Consider the following 13024-nt stretch of genomic DNA (forward strand, 5'->3'; position numbering starts at 1 on the left):
TCTCATCAGGGAAGACATAACAAATGATATAGGTTTGATCCTATGTGATCCCCTCAAAAGGAGTTGCTATAAGCATAAGGAAAGTGCACAGCAAGGTGAGGTGCTACTGGGAAAGCCCTGCAGTGATACTCTGCTTTGTCTCACAAGGGTGCATTACCTGTTTTTAGTCACTGCAATTCAGGTCTGGTGTTCAGTCTCTCTAAAGTAGTAACCTTGCTATGTCAGGTTCCTAGAATTGATCTAGCCAAGAAAACTAAATGGGTTGTGCTCATTCTCATAAAAGCCAGAGTGCCACATTATTAATCTGATAGAATGGGAACTACCAGGCAAACTGGAATATAAAAATCACTGTTCAGGCATGCCCCATTCTTATAGTCAGGCTATGTGAGAAGTCAGATAATTAGAAGATTGCTTTGGTGAGTGCAAAGTCTGAGAAACAGTAATGCAAGTCCACAGGTCAAGGGCCACTTGGCAGGGTTCAACAAGTCTGCTAACCTCTGTTTCTTTTGGCCTTCACATTCCACATTTGGGGCTAAGTAGGCTTCTTTGTATCCTCACAATTTTACTCTAGCCAGATTATGTATTAAACAATAGAATTCAGTTTATTAAATTACTGTGATACTTCAGTCCTGCCTTTCCCTTTTTTGCCTCCTAGAGATTACTCAGATTACCTTGATTTGAATTTGGAGTGTTACTCAATTTCCACTATCAGACACTTGTGACAGTGTTGTTTTCCTCCCCCAGATGACATCTTTGGGTACAGAATTACCAATTTTAGGCTCAGAAAGACAGCAGCCATAATCCTTAATGTTTCAAATTCTTTGTAGCACCTATTGTTGTATATATGAATCTCTTATTAATGAGAATTACAGATTCCTGGGGTAGAACAGGGAAGGTGACCTAGACATGAACAGAAGATGGCAGCTACTAGTCGAAAAATTCATACATAGCCTGGGAGTTGCCAAAAATCAAAGCTATTTTTATGCTACATGGAAAAAACCATTCCTTCAAAGTGTGTCTTAAATTTATTTCTTCAATCTGAACCTGATATCATCATGAACATGAATCACTTCGTGTAGTATTTTAGGATGATCAAAGTGAAAGGATATCGATACCTTTTGTAGGCATTGTTACAATCTGCCTAGGTCATTTTAGAGCCATTCCACTTTGGACAGAGCAACAGATTCTTTATAGTAAACTGTTTATGAAGGAGTGAGGGGAGATACTTTGTCTTTCACTTATATTTCTTATGTTTTGACTTACCCTTCCAATAGCCATGTACTACTTTTGTAATGTTTTAAAAATCAATGGAAGAAAATTAAAGGTTGAATACAATGAGACAGTATTATCATTATTGTTGGTGGAGCCACTGAAACTGTAGTTGCTGTTATTACCACTGACATTAGTTAACATTTATTGAGGGCTTCTTACATCCTAGGTAGAATAATAAGCATATTCCAAAATTATCTGTAACATTCACAGCAAACATTGAATTAGGAAATATTATTCTCATTCTACCAATGTGAAGTTGAGACTTGAGGCAGTTTGGTCCCTTTTCCTAGTCACACAGAGGGCAAGTGGAGCAGCCAAAGCCTCAACTCCAGACAGTTCAGTTCCAGAGATGAAACCCTATTATTGCTTTATTCCAAGTTACCCTGTTTCTTGAACTCACAATTAAAATGCACTAACCTTAAGTAAAATACTAGTAATTAAGCATCTCTGGATGAATCAGTGAATAACTACCTAATTATAGTACTTGAACCTTGAGCTAAGCATGGTGAAAGAGATTATAATAGAAATTGGAACCTGTCCCCTGTTACATATTTAACAGAATGTTATTTGTTTAGTACTTGTTTATTAAATGAATAGATTTATTAAATATTAAAATGATTTAATACCTATTATGTTATCTGTTATGTAATAGAATATTATTTAATGTACTCAGTTGGCTAAACCAAATATATTTATCTTGAGAATTACAAGAACAGAAATTGTCAACCATAGAGTCAACAAGGTTAGAACAGTTTGTAGTAAAAAATGAAATAGACAAAATATGGGGCAGGGGTTGGATATAGCTCAGTGGTAGAGCACACGTTCAACATACTGGAGGCCCTGGTTCAAACCCCAACAGAGGGAGAGAGAGAGAGAGAGAGAGAAGAAAAGGGCTGGGGGTGGGGGGGGCGGAGAGAATGCTACCCTTTGGATAAAAAGGAAGGGAAAATTTAAAGGCATGGATGTGTCAGCTCATCTTTATAAAAGAACACAAGAATAACAAACTAATATGATATAAACAAACACAGGAAGGAAAATAATACAGTTGGTACATACAAGGGGACTCATGGGATACTGGAGGAAGTAACATCAATACCTTTTCTATGAGTTCAACTTTAGGACACATGTTAATATTTTACATATTTAAGAAACAAAACTAGTAAGGATGGGCAGTGAGAAAAATTTAAACTGGAAGTGACTGAACAAACCAATTACATTTCAAATGAATAAGTACATTGAAAGGAAAAAAAGAAGAGTGAAGTACAGTGTTTATGTAAACTATGTTTCCTTAGGTCTTAGTTTGAAAAGAATGGAAAACTATAAACAAATAGGCTATTTACAGTAGGCATTTTTGTTTTAGTTGGGTGAAGCAGTTCTGAGACAATCGTAAATCAATATAGGATCAAGGTATGAGTGAATTCATCATTTTTCTGGAACCAAGGTCCTTATTAAGGACAAAAAAAAAAAAAAACATAGCAAGGAATGGAAAGGCAAGAGAGAACCTGTAGGGATAGATTAGAATAGATGGTGATCTTGTGATCTCTAAAATACGTATGTATGAGTGTATATACTTATGTATGCAGTTGTTTGTATAATTATATGTGCATGTGTATTCATTTACCCTCTCCACAAATGGCAGAGATACTCTAGTAACTGTGAGAGTAAATTGAGAGCCTAGATCTTGGTCTCATTGCCTACTAAAATTAACCAACTTCTCAGAGAAATGACTGCTTCCAAGGCTGGGGCAAGGTAGGTTTGGGATGAGCCTAAAATAACTTTTTATGCCAGGAGGAAAAAAAGAAAAAAAAGTGGGGGTCCTGTCAAAAAAGCATAGTAGCTAGCTTAAAGGGACTCCTGCTGGACAAATCTGAGACAATTTGAGCACCAAGAGTAGTACAATAATTTGCTATATTTTTACTTGTATGAGCAATTACATTCTCAAAATTGACAGTGTCATAAAAGAAAGTGTTTTGTATAATGGTCTGCACTAAAAGAGACTATATCCATCTGTTAACATACATTTTTCTTTTTTTTTTTTTTTTTTGATACCAGAGATTGAACTCAAAGTGCTTAAACCACTGAGCCACATCCCCAGCTGTGTGTGTGTGTGTGTGTGTGTGTGTGTGTGTAGTGGGGGAAGAGGGAGACAGGGTCTTGCTGAGTTGTTAAGGCTGGCTTTGAACTTTTGATCCTCCTGCTTTTAGCCTCTGAGCTACTGGAAATACAGGCATGTGCCACTAGGCCCAGCTATTAGCACACTCTTCAAATGGAAAGTGATATTCATTTGAGTTAAGATGTTCTCAGGACAGTCACATCCCAATCTGACTTCCTGGGGTCACCTTGATTGAATTTGGTGTACCCTTAAGATTCACACACTGTTCTGTTCTGTTTTGTCATTTTTATAGATGACTAATTTCACTTATTATATTTTAACTCATTTCATAGGATTAACTAACTATTATAAGAGATACGAAGGTACTTTGCCCCCTCTACCACCAAATTTTATTCTCAAGAACATTTTCAAATTTTGTAACTAAAGGCCCTTAAGGATAACCCATTTCAGGATATGTTTGCATTTTCCCTATGAAAAGCTTTATAACCTTTCCTATAAAACCCACAGCAAATACTAGGAATAGAACACAGGGCACTCTTAACACTGAGCTCCATCCCAGTCCTTTTTTGTTTTTTATTTGACACAGGGCCTCACTAAGCTATGAGGCTGGCCTTGAACTTGTGATCCTCCTGTTTTAGCCTTCCTAGGTTACAATCTGGGTTTACAATCTTTCTTTTGCCTTTATTTTATTTTTTTTTTCCCTCTCTCTCTGTACTGTGTCATGAACTATAAGCTTCCTTCTTTGTTTTCCATGTTGAACTGCAGATTGTATAGACTTCTTACAATTGGTCACCCTTGAAAAATGAATGAATGAAGGCTGCTTTCTTCGTTTGCCTCAACAAAATCTAGAGACAGTGATGCATGATAGCTTACATCTGTAATCACAGCGACTTAGGAGGCTGAGACAGGAGGGTTGCAAGTTTGAGACCCTGTTTCAAAATAAATAAAAACGACTGGGGATTAACTCAGTGGTTGAGCATCCCTGGGTTCAATCTGCCCTACTGGGGGAAAAAAAATTTAAAGAAACAGAAAAGTAAAAATATAAAATACATTCACAGAACATATTTTATTTTTAGGTGCACATGACATTTTATGGATTTACATAGGGCAGTTTAGCTAAGAAAAACTACCCCTCACCATAGTTTATGAGGATTAGAGGAGAACATATGAAGATTTTTGCAAAGTATAAAAAGGTTAACTTTCTTTGAATTTTCCTCTGTAAAGCAGAAAAAAATTCCAGGCTATAGGAATTTTCAAATTAGAAACTTGAAAAAACTATAATCTTTACAACCTCAAAGAGGGCCACAGTAATTTGGAAATTCTTAGATTAGCCTTCTATTCAAACTGTGTGTGTGTATGTATAATATGTATTGTTTAATAATAAAATCACTACCATTCATTCTGTTTTGCAATTTGATTATAATACAGTTGTCTAAAATAACATATAACATTGAAAGAGATTAAAATATATGGCAAAATTTATCAATACATTAAAATGACTTTCAGTTTATTATTTGTTAATAACTTAGTTGGTAAATTGCAAATGTGTATTGGAAATGTACATTCAAGTTTTAATATGAAAATAACTGAAAAACTCCAATGTTTTTCAGCATTACTGTATGAACTAAGTATTATTCTTTGTCTATATATGTTTCTTTCAGGGCTGGTGGTTGGATTTATCCTAACGTTGCAAATTTCAGCTTTTTTACTTCTTTACTGATGTTTTTTCCTTTCTTCTTCAAAACTCACGAAATGGAAGGGAGAAACAAAGAAGCGTCTAGATTCAGAATATAAAGAAGGTAAAATTAATTACATTTGACATTACTCAAAATATAATAAAACTTTTTTTATCCTAACATAAGCTTTTAATCAGAACATGTTGAGACTATCAAACAGATCAATTTGAGAGTTATTTTAGTAGCCTAATTTAGTTTATCATTTATTTTACCACAATAGGAAGTAAAACAGCAGCATTTTAAAAGCTGTAGAGCCTGTCAATTATTTTAGATTATTAATACCAGCATAAAATGAGGGTAAAGGTGCCATACTACTTTTAAAACTTTTTAAAATTTTTTAATCATTTTTATTTTTCTAAACTTCAAAATATAAGTTCCTATAATTGCATACTTTTCCTTTTGAGAAGAAAACATTTCTTATGCTTTTCGTCTGCTTCTTTGTTTCCAGGAGGGCAAAGGAACTGGATTCAGGTGTTCTGTAATGAGCTGTGCCCACTGAGTTGGCCCTACTATACATGATAGAAAATGGCCCCGGGGAAATGCCAATTGATTTTTCTAAGCAGTACACTGCTTCCTGGATGTGTTTATCTCTCTTGGCTGCACTGGCCTGCTCTGCTGGAGACACCTGGGCTTCAGAAGTTGGCACAGTACTGAGTAAGAGCCCGCCAAGGCTAATAACAACCTGGGAGAAAGTTCCAGTGGGTGAGTCTTGATATGAGTTTCAAAACAAAAACAAAAACACCCTTCTTAATGTATTTCTTATTTAAGTGCCTTTTAAGAGTTTTATTTGGTCTTTTTTTTTTTTTTTTTTTTTTTTTCTTTTGTGGTACTGGGTATTGAACCCAGGGCCTTGTGCATGCAAGGCAAGCACTCTACCAACTGAGCTATATCCCCAACCCTTATTTGGTCTTCTTAATTGGAAAATTGCTGTAGGATATTAAATTACTGATATTAACTAATATTTGATGGAAAATGTTAACAGGACCTGGATATACAGTACAAGAAAAAAGGGATAAACCCACAGACTTATCAGTGTGAAAGGAAAAGATAAGGAATAGAGTTTTTCTCAAGAACCTGTTATGTAATTAGTTTTTAACATAGTTCTTCAAATCCAGTTTTCCACCTATAGTGGATTAAAACTATCTAAAGAAAAATCAATTTTGTCTGTTCTGATTTTCTTTACAGATTTTTTCTTACAATTCCTAAATACTACAGTATAACAGTATTTACATATTTGTGTAGTGTTAGTATTTGTTTTTAAGTAATTGAGAGATCATTTGAGTATGTGGAAGATAGGACATGCATAGGTTACATTCAAATACTACACCATTTTATGCGAGGGACTGATCATCCAAGGGTTTTGGTATAACCAATCCCCTGTGGATACATACTTATATATGTATATCTCAGTTTCCTATTACCATTAGCAACTGCTTCTTTTAAAATCTTCTCTCTTCCTTTCTTTCCCACCTTCTAGTCTTCCTTTTTTATTCTTCCTCTTCATCATCATCATCCTTATAACAGCTTACATTTTGAATACCTACTATGTGCAAAGTACTATCCTGACTGCTTTACATGAAATAGCACTTAGTACTCCTAATAATCATATTAATTTATTTTATTTCTTGTTTATTGTAAAAACAAGGAAACTAAGGCACAGAGAAGAAACATTCTAGCTCCACTGAACCATCTGGTTCACTGCTAGAATGTTGAGATTTACTGAAGAAAAAGGACTATTTTCTAAGTAGGCTATAGTCTTGAGATTACATTAAAGAGAACTCTTTCTGACAAGTACCACATGATCTCACTTATATTTGGAATCCACAATAGTAGACATTATAGAAGTTGAGATTAGAATGGTGGTTACTAGAGTTTGGGGCAAATAGGGGAAGAGAATGGGGAAGTTTATTACTAGGGACTGTTATAGTTAAATAAGAGCAAGAACTTCTGCTGTTTTATTGCATAGTAAGGTGACTAGAGTTAATAATATACTATATGTTTAAAAGCTAGAAGAGAGGATTTTGAATGTTTTCCTTTCAAACATGATAAGATGATTAATGTTTGAGGAGATAGTTGTACCCTGAAATGAACACTACCCAGTGTTTAGATGTATCAAAATATCACATGGTACTTCATAAATACATATATTAAATTTCTCTAAATTAAAAAGAGAACTCTTTTAAGTTAATGTTTATCACATAACTTTCAATATTTTGCTTTCTTTTATGTTTGCTGATTATTAACCAGATGATTTTACTTATGTTTCTTCTTAGGGACCAATGGAGGTGTTACAATGGTGGGACTTGCCTCAAGTCTCCTTGGTGGTACCTTTGTGGGCATTGCATACTTCCTCACACAGTTGGTTTTTGTGAGTGATTTAGACATTTCTGCTCCACAGTGGCCCATTATTGCATTTGGAGGTCTAGCCGGATTACTAGGATCAATTGTGGACTCATACTAGGGGCAACAATGCAATTTACTGTAAGATCATTACCTTATTAGTGCAACTTACTGGCTTTTCAAAGGACTGGGGGAAGAAATAGAGGATTTTTGTTTTAAAGATGTAAAAGGAAAACAAACCCAAAGATACAGAATTGTTGAGGGACCAAAAATGACAAGGCAGAATCTCTTCTACAGTTTTGTTTTCTTATTCTTTTGTGTTAAATTAATTGAAAGAGAATGAGTTCTGCAGAGCACTGATTAGAGGGGTGGATGCATTCATGCAAGGAACAGACACTTTTGATTTTGAGCTATCTAATTCCAGGAAAGTAAGACATTTTGGATCAGCTCATTTTAATGCATCTCCTTCCATTTGTTTTCTCCAAGTCCATTTGAATAGATAATTATTGTACTAATCTGACTACACATACATTACCTGCTTTCTTACTGTGATATTGTGCTTGCTGTCTCACCATTGAGTTTTGGAGTTTGTTTTATTTGAAGTGGTATTTAACTGTGCGTCCCAGGCTAGCCTCAACTCCTGGGCTCAAGTGATCTCAAGCTCAGCCTCCCAAGTAGCCTGGGCTACAGATGCATGCCACCATTTCACTATTGAGTTTTAAGGCCCACTCAAGATAAATGGGAGAGTCAATTTTCCTCAAAATTTTCTGTGTCTTGCTTCTGGGGCTCTCCTGCCCTTTCATTCTACTGATATATCTGGTTAGGTGTGTATTTGCTGTACATTCTCACCAACTATGATTTTTCCTTGATTGACATCAGAAGAAGCTGGAGGCTAGAGAAGGGTCCCTGAATTCAGTCCTCCCTGTACTCTTCATACTCCAAGATAATCTACTTATCCTTTCACTCCCCTTCCTACTTGTCCGAATGTTTGTTCTCTCAGTTTTATTAATTTCATTTAGATCTAAGGAAGAAGCAAACTAAGGGCTGGGGAGATAGCTCAGTTGGTAGAGTGCTTGCCTTGCAAGCACGAGGCCCTGGGTTCGATCCCCAGCACCACAAAAAAAAAAAAAAAAAAGAAGAAGCAATCTAGTTTTAATTTATACTAAAGAGTCAGAGACTCTCTACACAATAGTACATGCATTTTTTTAAAGAAGCCTACGTTTTATTTGAAATGGGTTCTAGAAGGGGAAGCTTCTTATATTGAGTGGGTTGAAAAATAAAATGTGGGCAGTGGTGGTGGTTAATTCATTTCCTAAGTCTTTGTGTGCCTCTGTTTTAGTCTGTACTGCTGTGAAAAATGCCTTAGATTGGGTAATATGCAAAGAGGACAATAAAGTAATTTACTTGTCATAGTTTTAGAGTCTGGGAAGTTCAAAAGCAAGACCTGCTCTCTTTCTGCTCCCAACATGGTGCCTTGTTGCTACATCCTTACATGGAGGAAGGCAAACAGGCAAAAGGGTCAGGCAGCTCTCAGGAGCCTCCTGTATAAGGGCATTAATCCCATTCTTGAGTGGATCCCTCATGACTTGTTCCTTTCTCCAAAGGTCCCAACTCTTAATTCTGTCACTTTGGGTCTTAGATTCCAACATGTATCTTGGAGGGACACAAACATTCAAACCGTAGCATTCTCCTTCGTCCAACACCATGCTGGGATCTATCTGTCCAGTGCTGAGGCCACAGATTGACCCCTGTTCGTAGGTGCCTCACAGTTTGGTTTGAAGGGAAACTACTAGGAAGGCAGGCCCAGCCTGCCAGTTTCATGCCACCTTTCCTTTTCTTGTCTTCCTTCTCCTTCTGAAACAACTCCAGAGGTATTGAGAGAACATCATTGAGATGTGCTGAAACTTATTTATTCAAAGAGGCCTTTTGTGATCAAAGGTTCCATGTATTTCACCATATGACCTTAGTTATTTACAAGTCACTGAGAGTTTTTCAAAGGTGGTCTCCTTTGGAGGAAAAAGCTAATTTGTTCTTTTTTTAATCTAGTATTTGAATTTTCTCATTTCCTTCTTTTCTACTCCAGGTTTGGATGAAAGCACTGGCATGGTGGTCAACAACCCTACAAATAAGGCAAAGCACATAGCAGGGAAACTATTCTTGATAACAATGCAGTGAATCTGTTTTCTTCTGTTCTTATTGCCCTCTTGCTCCCAACAGCTGCATGGGGGTTTTGGCCCAGAGAGTGAACTTTATTTCATTTCCACTGGTTGAAACTGGTGAGTCAACTATATTTGCAATTCCAAGTTTTGTCCTAACAGTAATAATAATCGTAATGTTCAAGTGAAAATATGAACTCTTTTCATATTCCATTGTGATCGAATTCCACATTTTGGTTTCATCAACTTCCTTTAACAGATGATATCTTCCTAGTGAAAGAGAAGATTGCATAGAACTTAAGCATATTATTCTTCTGCTTCAATGTAGTTCCTCGATCAGGGGAGCTACATTTTCTCTATATATTGCTGTACATTGAACTGAAAGATCTACATAGTCAATATAAGTTTTATTTTGCTTTGTTTAATCCAGTGTCAGGATTAAGAGTGATGACATTTAAATGGTTCCCAGTTGTAGCATAAAAGTGCCACTGTACCAGTTGTCCAATGTTATATTCATTTAAATGATTTAAGCTGTTTTGTGTGGAAACCTAAGTAAGCGTATTATCCTGATCTTCTCTCATTATCTTGCCAGTCACAAGTAATTGTGAAAAGTGTAAGACTGGTCTCTAGTGAATTATGTGGTCTACTCCACACTACTCTTCCTCACTCCAGGTTAATGATGAAAAAAGGTAAATGTATTTTTCACAATGACCATTAGAAAGTGTGAAAACATTTTTTAATTAAAAACAAAATTATCTAAAAAAAGTGCATCTTATATATATTTAAGTTGTGAACTGAACCAAAACTGTATTGAATTCAATATTTTTTTGTCTTTCCATATTTTACTGGTGCATTGTAGTTGTACACAATGATGGGATTTGTTGTTAAACATTCTTACATGAACATAGTTAAAGTATAATTTGGCCAATATCACTTTCTATCACTTTCCCTCTCCCTCCCTTCCTTTTACTCTCACCCAAAGCATTAGTTTTTGCCGTTTTATTAGAGCATTATAGTTACACACAGTAGTTGGGTCCATCCTGACAAAATCGTACATGCATGGAGTTTGATTTCAGTTCTCAGTCTTCCCTCTCCTCCCCAATTCTCCTTCCTCTACTCTGCTAGACTTCCTTTCATTTACCTATTTATTTTTTATTATTTCTCTTTACTTATACATAAAGGTGATTTTTGATGCATTTTCTAGCTTTCTTTGAAATACGTATAGGAATCTGTGTTAACATTGGTATCTGGAACCATTAGTCACTGGAAAATAATTGTAATTATTTTTTAATTTATTATTTAAAAGTGACTGGAAAAATACTACAATTTCCTATTATGTATCTTCTCAGTTGTGCTCTCCTTTACATTGTAGCTTTAAAGTGAATTTTGCTTTTCAAATGTTTTTCACTGTGACCTACCATGTGCTAAAAGTTTTAGCAAGGAACAAAGTATTTTACCAAATATATCTTAAGATGTTTCTCATGTCTTTCTGTACCATTGCTCTCCTACCCCTTAAAGAAGTTGGGAAAGGACTCCATGAGTAAGCCAACAGAGAGTAGAGATAGCTTAAAATTATTCATTGGTGACCCTTCTATAGTGATTATTTATAACTGACTGGTTTAGGAAGGAAAACAAAATAGTTCACACCTTTAATTCTTAAGTCAGTCAACTCAGCTGATCATGACCCTTGATTTTGAATTTGGGTATACATTGGAAGCACCTGGGCAATTTTTTTATGTTTTTTTGTTTGTTTTGTTTTGTTTTGTTTTTTGCTTTTTTGGTTTTGGTTTTGGTTTTTGGTACTAGCATTCAATACTCCAGACCACTTTACACCCCTAGCCTTTTTTTTTTTTCCAATTTTGAGACAGGGTCTCACTAAGTTGTTGAGGCCGGCCTCTAATTTGAAGTCCTCCTGCCTCAGTCTCCAAGGATTATAAGTATGTGCCATTGCATCTGGCCACTGTGTTTTTAAAAACCAAAACTGTGTTAAGTTCCATGCCCCCAATTCTGATTAAACCGATCTAGGATATAACCTGGAGATTTAGAGTTCATAAGGCTTTGGCTGCACATGAGAATCATGTAGGGAATTTAAAAAAAAAAAAAAAAAAAAAAAAAAAAAAAAAAAAAACTCTTGTTACCAAGGCCCCTTTCTAAACCAAGTAAATCAAAATGTCTTAAAATGAGTCCCATGCTCTCATTTTATGTGGCCTGCTCCACATTTGGATATTTTTAGAAAACCCTCTGGTAGATTTTAATGTCTAGCCAGATTGAGAACCCCAGAATTAAGAATATCCGAAAGCAGTATGTCCAAAGGAAGCTTCAGAAGAATGGAACTTCTCATTTTTAGGGAGATAACAGTCAGCAGCAGCATTCTGCGCTGTCTTGCTGGGTTGATAGTTACTGGTACTTGCATGCTGTCTTGCAGTTGCATCTCTTGTCATTGCTTTGTCGTTTTTTCATGCAGCCCACATGGTGTGTTAACACGCCTTTCCTCTTTTCCTGGAGGTTCATCCTCATGATGTTCTAAGGGACAAAAGTACTTACTGGGACCAGCTTTCAAATTGGTAGAGTCACCATGTCATTAACACTGTGGAGAGATATTACTATACAATCTTTGTTTGAAAACCTAGAGCTTAGTTGTGTTTTGGAATCAAAATCTTTCAGAATTTAGAAAACTAATAGGGTCTACATAAAATATTTCACTCAAACTACTAAAAAAATTACAGGGTAGAAACCCATTATCAAATACACTCCTACTTTTGTGATCAGTTATGAATGGCCATACTGAAAGTGATGACTAAAGGCTGTAAAGAGCCTCAGATTAAGTCATGTCAGATTTTGTCACCAAACTTGTGAAGAAACTGAATCCATAGTTCTTGGGTATGAAAACTACAGATAAAGAATTGAGGTTCTGGGCTGGGGTTGTGGCTCAGTGGTAGAGCACTTGCCTGGCATGTGTGAGGCCCTGGGCTCCATCCTCAGCACCACATAAAAACAAACACATAAAATAAAGGTCCATTGACAACTAAAAATATATTTTAAAATTTTTGAGGTTCTATCCTTTTTTCTTTTTTTAATCCTACATGTATTTTACTGTAACATCTTTTGTAATTGGATATTTAATTTAACTATCCTCTTGGCTGGGTGGGCAGTTATGTTGAAAACACTTTCATGGAGAGAGCTCCATGTAACAATATAATAAAATATTATGTGCTCCTGCTTAGGTAGCATAAAGGTGTATCATTTCTTATTATACTGTAACATAATAGAGGACAGCAAAGTCTGTGTGGCGCAGGGTAGCTTCTGAAGGAGACTTCTAGAAGACACACACATGGGACCACCAGGAGAACACAGACTTGACACAGGTCATTCCATCCTTAGCTTTTCTCCCTTCTTGAGTTACTTAA

The 13024-nt window shown here is 35.8% G+C and overlaps 1 protein-coding gene across 1 annotated transcript in view; it reads left to right on the forward strand.

The window, feature by feature from the left end:
* TMEM19 (transmembrane protein 19) overlaps nt 1-12325 on the forward strand; it is a 15927-nt gene extending 3602 nt beyond the window's left edge. Inside the window, 9 exon segments of the mRNA XM_079142415.1 lie at nt 5047-5070; nt 5073-5107; nt 5109-5184; nt 5570-5602; nt 5605-5823; nt 7395-7577; nt 7580-7602; nt 9544-9610; nt 9613-12325. Coding sequence (XP_078998541.1) covers nt 5047-5070; nt 5073-5107; nt 5109-5184; nt 5570-5602; nt 5605-5823; nt 7395-7577; nt 7580-7602; nt 9544-9610; nt 9613-9707 — 755 coding nt within the window. The 3' untranslated portion in view covers nt 9708-12325.
* The last annotated feature ends 699 nt before the right edge of the window (nt 12326-13024 follow it).

The sequence above is a fragment of the Sciurus vulgaris genome (genome assembly GCF_902686455.1).
Source record: "Sciurus vulgaris genome assembly, chromosome: 5".
NCBI classification, from domain to species: domain Eukaryota; kingdom Metazoa; phylum Chordata; class Mammalia; order Rodentia; family Sciuridae; genus Sciurus; species Sciurus vulgaris.